We start from the raw sequence: 17307 nt of genomic DNA on the forward strand, positions 1-17307 counted from the left end.
TTCTTACATTATTTTTTGTGTGCACTGATTCATTCTTTTATCTCTCTTTCTCTATCTGTTGCATCTATTCCTTATTGCATCCTTACTTCCTTGTGTTCATTCATTCATTCATTCATTATTATTATTTTCCTTTTTTTTTTTTGCATACATCCTTGTGTACAATAATTCCGGTAACACTTAATTTTGATGGTCCCTTATGAACACCCTGTTGACAATAAATAACATTGCACCTACATGTCAACTAAATTTCATTATAGTATAAGTAGACTGCCTGATTATTATCTGCTTGCTCTTTATTGTGAAGATCTACCAATGACTATAGGTAACTTTTCAAGAACATGTCAACACATTCAAATCCTAACCCTACCAATCGACTAATACTCTGCTAACGCTCTAATAAAGTTAGATGACATGTAGATGCAAAGCCACTTATTGTCAACAGAATTTTCATAAGGGACCATCAAAATAAAGCATAACAATAATTCCTGCACGAGTTCTTATTTTCTCTCCGTTTTTCTTCTTTCTATTACAGAAGCACAATTTCAAGCATCACACGGACACGATAGAGAATAATGCGTGTGATGATCATTTTCAGGAACACGATGGTGCTGAAACGGCAGAGCAAGTGTGATGGCCTTGCATTATGTTCCAGTACTGCTGTGGAAGCTGTGTGATTAATTCTGTCCTTGTACGGCGTTCTACTGCGCATGTTGCATGACAGGTGCACACACAAGTCTCCATCTTGGCAACCCTTTACCAATGCAATAGGACAGCGGGAATATAGATTCTCTTCAGATTGTTGAAATTGAAAAAGATAAGAGAAACGGACGGGAATCGCCGTCGTAATGAAATTTCGCGCTGATTCGCTCTGACTGGAGGAAGGACGAGCAGAATGCGATATAGACGGCGACTGGTCGTGAAGGCTTTTTAACGACCGAATGCTCTGTCGGCGCTTATTGGATCGCGTTCGCGGAACGACAACCTTTACCACGTTGAAATGGTGAGTGAAACCTCGTGTAATATTTAAAGAAAAGGACGATCGAGCGTTTTAGAAGTGTGCGATGAATGGGGGTAGGTGCGACGCGCGTAAATGCTGTCATTCTGTGTTGTATTTCCCCTCATCATCGTCATCCCAACCCCCTCGTCGTCATGGAGGATGTTGTTGCTATGTTTTCCCTTCTCCCCCCATCTGCTGCCGTAACCTGCTTTATTTTCTGTCGTGCCTGAATGCAACTTCTTCAACTTGATGCTCAAATGCATCCACAGGTCGTTGCTATACCTTTCCGCTTTTGCATAAACATACGATATAAGCAGGCAGTATGAGACTGGAGAGATGGTTCGCCAATATGAGCGTCATCTGTCAGGCTACAATTATGTAACCTGGGCCTAACTATGATATTATTTTATTGCTTAATCAAAATGATAACCATATGACAAGCGTGTGTAATAAACGTGTGAAATATTTGTTCTAGCGGGCAGTTGCATTTTTATGCAATTGTATTTAATGTGTATTTCGGTAAAGCTTTATTTTAGGTTGCTTATTAATTAGTAATTGAGTACATATTAATGCTTTATTTTACCTGACATTATCCTTAATCCCATTCAATACCTAAATTTAACAACTACCAGATTAATTATTAATAAGAAGCAAATTAGGAGTTTATTGAAGGAACAGATGTATAACAGTGTATAAGTGTTCCCTATTCTAAAGCGTTATACCTATGTTTTTTTTTTTTTTTTTTGTTAATATATTATATATTTTGGTAGCCCATTATTTTTTATTTTATTAACGTTTAATTATAAAATTATTTTAAAATTATTAGTTTTATTTTGCTATGTTTGAAATTTAAATTAATCAGCAATGCATTTTTATATTTATCTGTATATGAAGATGAACAACCACCATATGGAGCCTTGATAATATTGCATAACCAGCATTCTGCTTAAACCTCTTCATATTGCGTAGCTACAGTAGACATAATTAATATAATGTACATAACTAAATGTATGTTTTCACAGATGCTTTTCTGTTTTCCTTAGGTTACTGTACAGATCTTTGTTATAGGTCAGAGATCATGAAAAAATGAACATCACCTGTATAAGTGAAACAGAGTGAGTTTTTTTTTGTTTTGTTTTTTTTTTGTTGTGAACAAAGCAGTCAGACTTACTAAGGGCAGGCGGCCAAAAAGAAGTGTTTCAATTGAATAAGAGTCAAGTTTACATAGATTTAGTCTGTTGTGAAAATAAAGCAAAACCATGTCTCTCTTAGTAGTAAAACATTATAATCCATTTCTTGAATTTCTGTACCTCATATGGAGACCTGCAGTCAGTGTTTGTGTGTGTCTTTCCAAGGAAGAACATTAAAATCAAATTGCCATGACCGCTGAATCAGGGAATGAGAGAGATTGAGAGATATAGAGAGATCGGAAAGAGAAACACAGGCATCTGGTGATAATAATAATGATGGAATGAGTGAGAGATTGGAGGAGTGTGCATGAACGCTGGCTTGTTTCAGTTAAGATGATGATCAATGCACTGGCGCAGAATCAGGCCTCCAGAGGTGGAGGGTGGAAGAGTCTAGACAGGGGAGTTTTCTGGCAGTGTTCCTCAGAGGGGAATTCCTCATGCTGATCTTTCCAGTTGTTTCCTCTCCTTTACATTTGGGACACTCGTGGATGGTTGTGTTGTACAGAAGACTGTACATGAGTCAAAAAGGCCCACGTTTGTTCATAGTTCATACTGCTGACATGTAGGTCTTACTTTAAGTATAACTGAGTTATTTCCTATAATAGTACATTTTAAATGAATTAATCCCACTAATATGCCCAACTTGCAAGGATACCAAGAACGCTTGTGACATATCAATGAGGCAGTATTTAGGGGCAAAATTGGTCGTTTTTGTAATTAATTCAACAATTTGTCCTATATAATTGTGGAAAGAATGTGCTTTTATATAGTAGAAGCACACTGTCAGACCACCCACAGTGACAGAGACCCATAACCATTTTTTAAGCGGTCACGGATACAACAGAACCACATTTCCTGAGCCAACGGACCATCAGTCTCCAAGACAGCCCAGCGCAGATTTGCCCTAACTGTATGTCCTCTGAGAGAAGACATTTTTATCCATTAATATTGCTGGGAATTTCAGTGTTCTGCTTATGAAAGGCTTTGAACAAAGGAAACAATGTTTTTTTTTAAATAGAAGGTGTTAAAACATTGACATTGTTTTGTTTTGTTATTAATTTGGAATTAAATAAAGGGGACTAAATTACAATATTTAAAAAAAGCAGCCTTAAATTACCTAATAATCATTATATAAAAAATGTCGGTATGCATTTAATGTAATACATATATACCTGCTCTTTTTCTCTTCCAGGCTAAGTTAAACTGCTGTAATATGAAGGCTGTAAAGGTGATTTTCTTGCTGCTTATCATCTGTCTCTGGATGGAAGGAGGATTCACCAAAGAAAAATCTGCTAAGAAGGGAAAGAAGAAAGGAAAACAAGTTTACTGTCCTTCGTAAGTATTTGTATGCAACATTTTATGGATTTTATAGACTAACTAACGGTTCATCATGCCATTCAAACCCATAAGAGCTTTGTTCGTCCTCAGAACGCACATCATGATATTTTAAAAGAGCTTTCTTACCCTGCACAGACATCAACGCAACTGAAACATTCAAGTAGTAAAGCCGACTTTTCATTTGTGGCTTAACTATCTATTTAATCTGCTCTAATGTTGTGTATACTTCACATTTCGCACATGAAGTAACTCACATCGTCGTAATGTTTGGCTCTTGAGTTGGAAATGTTGCCCTTTGCAAGAGTATAAAGAAAAATGAAAGACACTGTAATAAACAGATGACTGAGACTTTAAACATGAGCATGATTTCACATAGTTTTGTTGTTGTTAATGGTTGCACCCTAATGTCCCCCGTCTTGGGTCCCTTCAGGCAGCTGTCGTCAGAAGATCTGGCCCGGGTTCCGGCAAACTCTACCAGCAACATCCTCAACAGGCTTTTGGTCAGCTATGACCCAAGAATCCGACCCAACTTCAAAGGTCAGTATAGCGCCGTGATATATGTAATCACAAACAAGATTCACAAAAAAAGCCAAATAGAGATCTCCTAGCAGCCACTCAAAATACCAACGGCCAACCAATGCACTACCGCTTCAGCAATAGCAACAAGCTTTCCCTTCCTCGTGTAAATATATACTTCTGCTGGTACCGTTTACTGCCTTTTATTCACTTGATATTATTACGCTGTCTGTTGCGTGCACACCTGTCAAGAAATGCGTTTATGTCCAATTATTAAACAGTACAAAGCATGTTTTAATGTATGTATATACATTGTGGCAGATACCTAATTCTGGGTTATGCTACTGTTGGCAGCCTTTCCTGATATAATGAAGCAGGTTGTAAAGAGTGAGAACCTCTGTCGCCTCCCCGCTCGCTGGCATTCAACGTAAACGCGGGCCTTGATGTGGTCTGAGTGTTAAGAGCTCGCTGTATGATTCAGTGTTATTACTCCCTATGGCCAGCCAGCTGCTCTTCATATCTGGGCAAGATGAAAGCTCCTGGCAGTCATTAAAGTCAACATTGTAATCTTGGGAATAGGAATAGCAGTGGAGTAGTTGAAGCATTTTCCTATAATGCCAAGCTTTCCACGTAGTATACATAAAGTGAAAACATATGCTTCATGGTATAAACCAAATAGTTAATGTTACCCGTAATAGTCCGTGAGAAAGTGTGCTGCATATATTGCTAGAATGACTTTTGGTATGTCTTGCTTGATGTGATGTTTGTTCGTTTTTTTTTGTTTTTAGGTATTCCTGTTGAGGATCGTGTGAACATTTTTATCAACAGCTTTGGGTCCATCCAAGAGACTACTATGGTATTGTACATCGCTTTTGTCTTTACATAGACATAGAAAATATAGTAATGTATATATAATATATAGTAATATAGTAAAGCATATAAACAATAATAATAATAATAATCATAAATATATAAACACTACCATTCAAAGGTTTGGGGTTGGTGTTTTTAAATCTATGACGCTCACCAAGGCTGTATTTATTTATTTAACTATAATTTGGTGTTATTACTATGTACAAACACTTTTTCTATTTTAACATATTTAATGCAGATTTTATTAATATATTTTCAGCTGTATTCAGTGTCACTTGATCCTTTGGAAATCATTTTAATTTATTTTGGTGCTATCTGGTTAACTGTGATGCATTTTTCTCCAGAATTATTTGATAAACAGAAAATTCAAAAGAACAGCATTTTTTAAATAGATATGAATAGATTCACCGTCCCTTTTCATTACTTTAATACATCCTTTTTACATGATGGTATTGATTTCATTTTTACAAAAATCGCAAAAACCATTTAAATAGTTTCTTTTTTCATATAAATCTCTGTCGTTTTCAGTCAATTTCTTTGTAATCTCACCATAAAACAGATGCTTCCTGAATATAGATGTTTATCAAAACAAGCTGAACTAAAATCTTTTAAGTGACATTTGCCAGAAGTTTGACCACTGCATTTTCTCAATATCATTCAGCTAAGTTTTATTTTCTTACTTAAAATGTTATTGATATTAAAATCAATGAGCAGATCAACAAAGATCAGTCTCAAAAAAAAAGAAAAAAAAAGTTTTTAAAATGTCAGACAACTCCTACCAGACAGACGATTGGATTCATGACTGTGAGCTTTATTTTAGGCTTACCGTGTTTACTTAACACTCCACCAGGAAAAAAAAAATCAGCTCCAGACCCCACAATCTTACGTCTGGCTCCTTATGAGCAGTGACACCCATAAACAAGCCATCATGCCAGAGTGTCTCAGATCACCTCCACTGAAAATATTTCCCCTGGAAACACATCAGAAGGCCATGTTTTTTGCCCAGCGCTGCATGGTGTCATAGGTTGAATATAGCTTTGCATTCACTTCTACATGAGTGTTGCGTGACACCGAGCTTTTATAGCATTGGAAATGAGGTCCCATTTTGATGTTGCATCGTTCTGCTGTGGTTAACCTTAAAATGAACAGGTGGTATACAACAGGAATACAAAAGGGCTATTCATAACCTCTCCAGATACATGACTAGTAAGAAGTAGGCCACTTTGCCCACCGCATCTTATAGCACTTTATTACCATTTGAACAGGAAGGTACAACTAGCATTATATTCTAAAAAACATTTTGCTAACCTTTTCATTCATTATTTTTTGAAAGTTTAAAACATCAATTTTTAATGTTTTAATGTATTAACAGTAAAGCCAGGATAGCTATAAACGATAGCTACAATGATAATGATATAAAAAATGCTCCAAATTTAACAGAATCAAAAAGTCCACGCAACATCTCGAATGCCACACAGAAACTTTTTTCAGCTAATGAATGATAAAAACATTGGCAGCCAGTTAGAATACATTCTAATTTTATAGAGAACTCAATCATTTAAAGTAGCAGAAGAAAAAAATAGCAATGCATGCTTATAATAAACTGTTAATCTTTGTTGTGGTGACTATGTAGTGTGAACGGGCCTTAGGGGAACATTACATTTTATTATTTTGCAAACAATATAGAAATGTTATAAAATGTTCTAAACATTCTAAAACAAGTAGTAACATTTAAAATAGAGTACTAAACTCTCTTTTATGTCTTATAGCGCTTAAATTGTCAAATACACACTTCTTTATGTTAAAAATACACAAGTCACAAAAACACAGTTGGTTATGTCTGTAAAGGTAAGCCGCTGGGAAAGAAATCGCTTATATTAGTTTATATTAGATCTGTGTGGCAGCAGTAACGACTTTGGTAAGCGCTTGGTGAAGAGCATGAAGTGATGAGCACTGTAGCCAATCACAGAAATATCTGTTGAGTATGTGAACACAATGGCCATTCAGAGATGTTTAAGAACTATAATATACAGATTATAATACTGACACTATAATATAGCATATAAATCAATAAATCCACTGCTCTGCTATCTCCTCTGAAACTGGGACTCTAAATAGTGTTCTGTTCTTGACAGAACAGCTAACATGCTTTGCTCAAACTTTGGCGTTAGAACTGGTACACCGTTGCAAAAACACAATGGCACGATGAAACTCGCAGATTAAGGGGCGATAGTATTACAATGAGATATAACTAAAACATTTAAAAGTTCCATTAATGATGTATAAAAATGTTTTGTGCTAGCATTTTGAGAACATTATCAAAGACCAGATAACTTATTATTATTAACAGATAGCAAATTATCATTATTAACATTAATGTTACTGGGAGAATGTTTGTTGAAAGATCCTTCCCAGAATATTCTAAGAAAGTTTCCTGTTGGTTGGGATGACACAGTGCCATCCATCGTGTGTGTAATACATCCCGAATGAAAAACAGGACATACCAAGATGTGAATCATACACGCAGGGACAACACACCCAATAACATTTAGGAACTAAATTCACTTGACCTAGTGCAGCTGGAGTGTGGCCATTTTATTTGGCATGTCGTCTGTCTTCACAGTATCAGCTCTAGCAAAACAAGCTCCACTAGAAAATGCCACTTCAAAGCCTTTTGCTCACGCAAGCCGGCAGGGAAGCTGGGGCCAATCTGACTTAACGAACCCTGTGTTTTCCCTAGTGTAGGTGCTCACATACAGCGTGGGCCCTCATTGCAGCACCCGTCGCACGCCTCTGATGTTTGCGATAGTTGGAAATGTAAATAGGAGCAGCTCCAAGCGCCGCAGCTGTGCGCCTTCAATACCAGCCGTTATTGGAGCCTGGATACTTCAGAGACAGGCGTTTTTTAAAAAACATCACTCAGAGGTCGTGAGAAATGCTGGTTGCCATGGCGATGCCTAAGACACCTGGGCTCCTCTGTCACCCTAAGGACTAATGTGCTGTTTTTGTGTCCAAATCAAGGCTTCCTGTCACGTAACACAAAGACAGGTGTCAACCCTGTTAACTACCATCCATCCACCCACCCAGAAGCCAGTTTATGGTCACAAAATACCAGGTTTTTCAGGCTTGATTGAATTCGTGGCGACTTTAATGGATATTTTGGCTTGTATTTCCTAGGACTATCGTGTGAACATCTTCTTGAGACAGCGCTGGAACGATCCCAGACTCCGGCTTCCTCAGGACTTCAAGTCGGACTCGCTCACCGTTGACCCGAAGATGTTCAAATGCCTGTGGAAACCCGATCTTTTCTTTGCCAACGAGAAGAGTGCTAACTTTCATGATGTCACTCAGGAGAACATCCTGCTATTTATCTTCAGGAACGGAGATGTCCTCATCAGCATGAGGTGAACTTTTACGCTCTATTCTTGCAAAGCATCAAACCTCTGTCTTTGAGGATGGTGACAAACGAGGTCTGAGTGCTAGTAACACCTACTCACATTATTTACGGCAGCAATCAAAACAAAGCAAACACAAGAGTTTATTAGGTGTCAAGGCCTTTTAAAGTGGAACAAATGACTGTGCAGGATAATCTCAAGGTGAAATGAATGGTTCAACATATTCACAAATTTATGGAAGCCTGTTATGGAGCAATGAAATATTAAATTGTGAGTTAAATTAGTTAAATTGTTGTGCTGTGAGATAAAATGTCACATTCTGAGAAAAGTTAGACTTAAAGTTGCAATTACAAGAAATAATGTTGCACATGTGAGATGAACTACTTTTCAAAAGTTTGGGGTTCAGTGAATGTTTTATTTAATTTTTTTTATTATAATTTTTTATGTTTTAGTTTCTTTAGTTTCTTATGTTTACTGCATAAAAAACAATTTTAAAGTTTTACATTTAATTTACATTTACATTTACACTTATCTTCAATGTGCCTAATATTTTTGTGAAAACTCAATACTTTTTCTTTGATGAATAGAAAGTAAAAAAAAACAGCATTTTTAAAAGTAAAAGTCTTTGATTAATTTAATACTTTTAAGGATATAAAAGTATTAATATTTTTCTTCAAACTGCCCTGAGCTTTTGAATGGTAGTGTACTTAAAACCACACTGTGAGATAAACTGCAATGAATAAATTCACAATGACAAGAAATTAAGTCCTAATTACATAATTAATGCCTTAAACATGCCTTCATGCTAATTTGAATATACATACAACCTAAAGAATTAAAATTTGTGTTTTATAAAGTATACATAATCAAAATAACAGAAAATACAGAAGCGGTGACTTAGCCCTTCTCCAAGCTCTTCCTAATGCTTTTAATAAACCTCAGGGGACTTCAAGTGATCTGAGAATTGGAGATTCGATACATCTGTTGACCCTAGGATTTCACCTCACCACTGACACCTAAATTACAGCTCCTGCTATTTGATCCCATGTGAAAGTTCAGTCTTTTAGCTGTGGTGGACACCTCTGTCATTATCTTTCCACTGCTTTATCTGCAGGTCCTGCCGAGTGAATGAAGTTCTCAGAGACTTCTAGTAGCCAGCGAACACACCTGCTGTAGATCTGTCCACGCATGCAGCGCCGCGGAAATATTGTTTTATTTAGCAAAAGGTTATCAACACCGATAGATTTAAACAAACAGTTATTTATCAAGGTAAACAATTCCACGAGCCGTTATGCTCTACACAAACGTGAGTTGTAACTGGTCGCTGTGCCAGCTGGGCATTGGACACAGTTCGGTTTAGGGTAAAGATAAAATCGAAACACTGGCACAGAGCCATTTTAGTCTGGATGGGAAGTGTGTTTAAGAGCATCACATTTTGCTCTGTTATGTCTGAGGCAAATGTATTTTCAGTGTTTTTCCATGCCACCCGGATCACAGCATGAGCTGGGTGGTCTTCCGTGAGCCCTTTCTCACTTTTGGCATCGGCCCAGGATGCTTTGCTCTGTCTCTGGGTATGTGTGTGGCAGGGGATTACTGTCTTAATGAGAGTCTTTTAAAAAGAAACAAGAGTGTTTATTTCATATTATACCTCCCTGAAACAAATTCTGCCTTTACTCGTCTATGGACCTTCAACTTCCTCAAACACTGTACATGCATAGACTTTACATTTCATATACCACCCCCTCTCTTATTATGACATTTTATTATCCCTTTACTCCCATAACCTCCTAACTCTACTGCAAATGTTTACTGTACTAGAAATAAAATTGAGAATCATACTTCTTATTGAAACATTCTGTGCAAAGATTTGTTTGAATTTTTCTTTAGTCAGCTTAAAAATGACTAAAATGAAATGCTGTGTGTGTGTGTATATGTAACAAAAAGCATTTTCATTCAGTTTAAATTGATATAGCAAAATAGTAAACTACTACTGAAATAAAAAAACAAACATAAAAGGTAATTGCTAAAACCGTACTTCAGAATTCAAATGAAAATGGAGAAATTGTATATGCAAGTCAAAATGTCCAGTATATCGGACATTATAAGAGATGAATAAATAAAATGAAGAAATAATAATAATCATAACTATATATTGTTTGGAGCAAGATAATATAATGTACACATTGTTTATTTTCATAAGGATTTTTTTTTTCTTGCCACTTTATGTGCACAGTTTTTTTCTCATCAGACACATCCTCTCACTCTTTCTCTCTTCCTCTCAGATAATTTGTATAATGCACCATAAAGATACATTTAAAACAAAAACAGCTCTTTCTAACCTCTCCCAGGCTTTTATAAAAATATCTTGGCACAGTGCTTCAGTTCGTGCACTCAAGTGTTGTGTGGCCTCGCTGGTGTAAAAAGTAGCTCTTTGCTGCATCTGAGATCGTGCCTGTCAGATTACGGGAGAAAACCAAAAACTTTCATGTGTTAATGTTGTTTTAAATAAATACGCCATGGTGTGCTTACTGTGCACAATAAAAGGAACTGCAAAAAGATTTTATTTCACTATCAGGAAAGACCTTTCATGTCTGTGGCATTTATGAAATCTGTTAAATTTGGATTTTCATGTAAAGCAACCTGATGCTAAAAAAAATGTAGAAAACTGAAAATATTTAACATGAATCTTTAAATGCAGTAAGCGGAATCTGTTATTTTGATATTTTACCTTATTAATTTCCGTGGCTTTAAAATTAAATGTTTAATTGCAAATTTGATATAATCTTTAGGTGACCATATATAGCTAAACAAATAGTGTATTTTAAAGAAAAGCAATTTTCCATTAAAACTCACCAGGCTGCTGTATGATTCATTGACTCATTGACATTGACTTTTTCAGGTTGTCTGTAACCCTCTCTTGTCCACTGGACTTGACTCTCTTCCCCATGGACACCCAGCGATGCAAAATGCAGCTTGAGAGCTGTAGGTGAAAATTAATACAATCATTTTTAAGTATTTGATGTAATAATAACAAAGGCAATAATAACAAAGTGTTTAAAGGAAAGGAGGGAGATGTTGTTTTTTCTGCTACAATGTTCTGCTACAATTATTAGCCAAAACAAAATATCAGAGTTCCTAAGTTCATAAAAATAAATAAAAAGAATGGATGCAGTACATACAGTAAAACCAGTCACTAGTCGACCTGAGTGATGAATATTGGTAATCATTATTAGTAATCATAAGAAAAGCTTGTTTTGGTATATTTGATGTTATGTACATATATAATTGCTAGAAAGTTTTGGGGTAAACCCAATCACTATAAATATAATGCTTAAAAATCTAAAATTCAATTAAATTTACAGAGTCAAACACTAAAGTATAAAATCATTAGAAAAACAGAAGAGGAACTGGACAGTTTATGGAACATGACAGCAATTTGTGATTTAGAATGCAGATAAAACACAGAATATTCCTTAGCGTTATAATATAAATAGTACATTTTGCTCTGTTTTAGACGTTTTCTGGAGTCTAACTGTTATTATTGTTATTTGTAACATTTCATTTTTGTCTTATTTTATGTGTGTCTAGTTGGCTACACCACAGATGACCTGCAGTTCATGTGGCAGTCTGGAGACCCAGTACAGATGGATGAGATTGCTCTGCCTCAGTTCGATATTAAACAAGAGGACATTGAATATGGCAACTGCACCAAGTACTACGCAGGGACAGGTAAAAGCTTTCCACTTTCCATGAATGGCACTAATGTGTATACAAGCTCTCTCCGGCCTTGTTGAGGAGGTAGCCATTAGCTGTGATTCCAGGAAAAAACCATGTCCGTTTAAAGCAACCTTTTGAACTTTTGTATGCAGGTTATTACACGTGTGTGGAGGTGATTTTTACTCTGAGGCGGCAGGTGGGCTTCTACATGATGGGTGTGTACGCTCCCACCCTGCTCATTGTCGTCCTCTCCTGGCTCTCTTTTTGGATTAACCCTGACGCCAGCGCTGCCCGTGTGCCTCTGGGTAATTTTAACAATCGTCAGTCCTGCCAAAAGCATCAGCGCCTCATCTCATGTGTCTGTGGAGTCCTTTACCCCCATAACAGACCACATCCTTTACATTTTCATCCCCCGTTTTCATCAATGTAACATCCACCAATGAATCTTTTCAATGCCGTCGTTGCAGGAGGTTTAGGGTGATCGTTTCTATCCCCTACAGCACTCTAGCTTCTTTTCATCAATTGCTAACCTAAAGGCATCTCCAAGGAAATATAATGCATGTCCAGGATATTTCCATCAGCCTCAGCTGCAGCCCACAGGCATTAAGTCTCTATGGGAACCACAGAGGTCAGTGAGAAAGGATTATCTGAGATACGTTGAAGATTATGCAAGATGCCGTGGAATGTGACGATGTCTTGTGTTTTCCAATTATAGCCTGATAATCATGATAAATGCATGCACTGCTTTCGTGAAACATCCTCGTTCCTTTGCACTGGGTGTTTTTCATGGGTGGACATTACAAAATGTCTGCAAATCCTCTGCTGTGATTTGGTTAAGATTATATTTTTTCTGCAATTCTATTGGTGATTCCAGTACCACCATCATTCTGTCCACATTGTTGTCACAGTCACAGTATAATGTGATTACATCAAGAGCCATCTCAAAATGCCACTGTCCATGGTCATTTCAGGTCAGTCATTTATAGCATTTTGTGACTGTTTGGTTTGTATGTGTGTGTTTGGATTCACTTAGATTCAGATGAAAACTAGATTTTATATATATTATATATATATATATATATATATATATATATATATATATATATATATATATATATATATATATATATATATATATATATATTTGAATGCATCTTTGCTGAAAATGTTTATTTTTCCCAGTATTACTGTTTTTGCTGTCTGTACTTTGATCAAATAAATCATGCAGTATACTGTAGATAAGCATAAGCACATAAGCATCAAAATCGTACCAATCTTTGACTTGAGATGAAAACCTGTTAAATATGAAAGATATTTGACCTAATACTGTTACAGTTGCTTTCAAATTATGTTTTACAGTCTGTTCTAGTATTATCTTTGGAAACAACTTTAGATCAGTGTGTAAGCTCATCTCTCCTCGGCTCATTTGATCTAATGACCTCTCTCTGTCTGCAGGGATACTGTCAGTTCTCTCGCTCTCTTCTGAGTGCACGTCTCTGGCCTCTGAACTGCCCAAAGTCTCCTATGTAAAGGCGATTGACATCTGGCTGATTGCCTGCCTGCTCTTTGGCTTTGCCTCTCTGGTCGAATACGCTGTGGTTCAGGTGATGCTTAACAGCCCTAAACTGTTGGAGGCGGAGAGAGCAAAGATTGCTAGCAAGGAGAAGGCGGAGGGAAAGACCCCCGCCAAGAACACCATCAATGGCATGGGAAGCACCCCTATACATGTCAGTACACTACAGGTCAGAAATGATTATACTGTATTACTATCACAATTCATAGTAATAATGAAAAGCACTTTGGGGTGTTATTTTGTGCTGTTACGATATTGTAATTTTCAGCAACATACCCTAGTTCTCTCTCTCTCTCTCTCTCTCTCTCTAACAATATTCTAAAAAAAGCAAGCATATTTAATTTAATACTTTTAAGTGTTTGTGACAATTATCCATTTTTAAACAAAAGAAATTAATTGTTTGATTGGGAAAGCAAGCATTAAATTAATCGACAATGACAGTAAAGGCATTTGTAATGTTGTAAACTATAACTATCAATTTAAGATAAATGTTGTTGCTTCTTGTTCATCAATAATGCTGTCAAAATTTGCATAATGAGCAACTAAACCATTTGCAACTGTGATAATAATAAGTAAAAATAGCACAAAATCAGCATGCTAGAATTATTTCTGAAAGATCATGTGACACTGACGAGAAATGGAGTGACGAGAATGGCTGTTGAAAACTCAGCTTTGCCATCACAGCAATAAATAACATTTTAAAATATATTTAAATAGAAAATAGCACTTTTAACCTGTAATACAGTATTCTGTTTTACAGTATTCCTGATCAAATGAATCAACTTTGGTAAGCATTAGAGGCTTAAAAATCTCACCAACCCCACATTTTTAACAGTAGTGTATACAGTATATTCATATATAAACATTAATAAACAATTCAATTATATTTAGAATAATTTAGTGTAAATCTAATGTATTGTTAATTTTATTATTATATATTTTTAATTGCTAATGTATTTATTGAACAAGCGCATGAGCTAAGCAGCACATGGGGACACGTATTATGGTTCATTGGGTGATTTTTCCTTTTCAAAAAGCTCATTCGTTCAATTCTGCTTTATTGCATTCGCCAGCATTTCTGTCTTTCTGGTTATATAATCTAAAATCATGCACTGCTAATGTCAGGTCTGCATGCAAAAGTGTAGGTTGGATAATCACAGTACTTCATGTTCTTCAGAAAACAGACAGCTTTATAGCAACAATTGGAAAAGGAGCTTGAAGGCAAGGATAGCCTGACAGACAGGAGAAATAAGCTGAATAATATGTTCTACTCAAGTCTATTATAAGCTTTAAATTGGTCCCAGAGGGAGGCTTAAGGATGCGGTGTGTTTTCAACCACTGTCACACATTTACTCCCAGACCGGACCTCCAGCAGCTACCAGAAGAACATCTGACCCCAAATTAACCCACATGCTCTTTGCACAACCCCTGAAAGTCACCGACCTCCAAGAAAGCCCCATTCATTGCTCTGAATTAGAGCTGTTTGGACGCATCCCAAAGCTTGCTTGCTGCTACTGATTCTCTAGCCATCTCACGGCTGTTCAGACACGCTTGACGCTTTTGAGCAGGCAGCATTTATCAGAAGCATATGAAAGCTCCAATACTGCATTTGACAGACAGTTTCCTAAATCTGTGCATGTGTCCCCACACACTAGAAAAGATATCAAGCTGTTTGAGGATTTAAGTGTTGTGTGCCCAGTGGGAAGTAGTGCGGTCCAGCACTGCATGGCTTCTGCCCCTTTCCACACATCCAGAACTAATACAACAGACAAGTTGGCATTAGACCATCAGACATCAGTTATCCAGACATCCCTCTGCTCTGTTAGTCAGAGAGAGAGAAACAGACAGTGCGATGTCACATCGGTTCGTAATGCTTGTCTTGTCCTGTTCTATTTTGATGCAAGGTAGGTGTTTCTTCACACTGCTTTTTTTTTTTTTCCTTCTCCTGTTGTTTCTGCGTGGGAGGGCCATGCTACACTGCCTCTGCCCTGTTAGGGCTTCAGGAAGAGCCCAAAATAATTGCCTGTCCTCAAAATCCCAGCAGTCTTGAATGTCAAGAGAAAGGAGAACGCTAAAAGAAAGAGAGCGCATGTGCCTCTACCTGAGGAACAAAAATCTAAGGGAAACATTTAATCAGATTTGGTGTGAGTTGTCCATGTCGGATGCCTGAATGAGTATCATAATGCATAAATGATTCGCCTGCCAGCTATCATTTGTTCATTTCCTAATTATACAAATGAAAATACCTCGGTGTGAAATTAAAGGGATGGTTAAGTCAAAAATGAAATCCTGCTATCAATAACTCATATTCACATTGTTCCTAAAACTACATGTAAAACTAGATGTATGGAATAATAATAACTAACTAATGCTAATTTCACACTTTGAAAAACACTCATGTAATAAAATCAGATACTCTAAAAAATTATTATAATTATTACCATTTATTATTTAGTAATTTTATTATTACTATTATTTTATTTCAGGAAAGCTCTTTCAGTTTTTCATTAAAGAAAGTACGTTATACTGCTTTGGAACAACATTAGGGTGAGGAAGTGATTTTTAGGTGAACTGTCTCTTTAACGTTTCCGTAAAAATCACACCAGATGTTGCTGAGATCCGACATGTTTTCTCTTTATTCATCTTTTTCTCACTCTCTCCCTCTTTATCCCTCTCAGGTGACAGAGACAAGGTGCAAAAAGGTATGCACCTCCAAGTCGGATTTGCGCTCCAATGACTTCAGCATCGTAGGCTCTCTGCCACGGGACTTTGAACTCTCAAACTTTGACTGCTACGGCAAACCCATTGAAGTTGGTAATGCCTTCGGTAAATCGCAAGCCAAGAACAACAAGAAGCAGCCACCTCCTAAACCTGTCATCCCCTCGGCAGCCAAGCGCATAGATCTTTATGCTCGTGCAATTTTCCCATTCTCTTTCCTTTTCTTTAATGTCATCTACTGGTCTGTGTATTTGTGATTGTGTAAAGTTTAAACTGCTTCCATTCAACTTCTCCCTCCTTCGTATCGTCTCGGTCCATATAATTTGTACCTCAGACATCAAACGGAGCAGTTTTGCCACTGATGTGCAGGCAGAACAAAACTATGGGAATAAACACATTATTGCTAGTAAAAAAAAAACAACATTTTTGAATAGAAAGAATGAAGGCATTGCTTAAAACATAGATTTTCATCTACTATATTTAATTTATGCACAAACTTGAAATTATTATCTTGCATGTGGAAATGGAATATATTGATATTAATATATTGTATTTAAAATATACATTATTTTTGACCTACAGATCAGCTATTAAGATGATGCTGAGACATTTGTACTGATAAACACTGCCATAAGAACTGTCTTTTTGATGTTCCTATTACAAGCATTCCAGAAATTACAAGCAAGTGTATAAAGCAGGAAAAAAAATAACAAACATCTTCTGTGCTTGTGAATTAACTATTAATAAATGGCCCAATGGCTCAGCTGACTTCATGGTTTATGAGTCCTTTTCTTATTTGTAAGATATACAAGCATCATATCATATCCTAAAAAAAAGTTAGAAATAAAGAAATGGGTATCTTTTTTCTGTACTGCAGCAGTTATAAGCTTTTTCTAAGTTAAGGTAAATTAATTCATGCAAGCTTTTTCAACTGATTTGAAAAAAAGTGTTGCCATTTTTTAGATTGGTTTTAAATATAGTTAAATCTTC

At 36.4% G+C, this 17307-nt stretch overlaps 1 protein-coding gene across 3 annotated transcripts; it reads left to right on the forward strand.

Annotated features, from left to right (window-relative positions):
• Nucleotides 1-669: 669 nt before the first annotated feature.
• Nucleotides 670-17085, forward strand: glrbb (glycine receptor, beta b). Of its 3 annotated transcripts, XM_043257937.1 has the most exons (11): nucleotides 674-1000; nucleotides 2041-2112; nucleotides 3380-3522; nucleotides 3956-4062; nucleotides 4830-4897; nucleotides 8092-8318; nucleotides 11209-11291; nucleotides 11898-12038; nucleotides 12179-12331; nucleotides 13482-13768; nucleotides 16278-17085. In XM_043257937.1, the coding sequence occupies exons 3-11, from the start codon at nucleotides 3401-3403 to the stop codon at nucleotides 16572-16574; spliced, it is 1485 nt and encodes a 494-aa protein (XP_043113872.1). In that variant the 5' UTR covers nucleotides 674-1000; nucleotides 2041-2112; nucleotides 3380-3400; the 3' UTR covers nucleotides 16575-17085. The 3 variants fall into 3 exon arrangements, with proteins under 3 accessions (XP_043113871.1, XP_043113872.1, XP_043113870.1); XM_043257936.1 differs by lacking the exon at nucleotides 2041-2112 and having other exon boundaries at nucleotides 670-1000; nucleotides 13482-13753; XM_043257935.1 differs by lacking the exon at nucleotides 2041-2112 and having other exon boundaries at nucleotides 675-1000.
• The last annotated feature ends 222 nt before the right edge of the window (nucleotides 17086-17307 follow it).

The sequence above is a fragment of the Puntigrus tetrazona genome, chromosome 14, assembly GCF_018831695.1.
Source record: "Puntigrus tetrazona isolate hp1 chromosome 14, ASM1883169v1, whole genome shotgun sequence".
Taxonomy (NCBI): Eukaryota; Metazoa; Chordata; class Actinopteri; order Cypriniformes; family Cyprinidae; genus Puntigrus; species Puntigrus tetrazona.

Excerpts from the sequence above, each read along its gene's own strand:
- glrbb (XM_043257935.1), top strand. Across the intron at positions 4,898-8,091 it reads CCATCCAAGAGACTACTATG|GACTATCGTGTGAACATCTT; the intron begins GTATTGTACATC and ends TGTATTTCCTAG. Across the intron at positions 11,292-11,897 it reads CAAAATGCAGCTTGAGAGCT|TTGGCTACACCACAGATGAC; the intron begins GTAGGTGAAAAT and ends ATGTGTGTCTAG.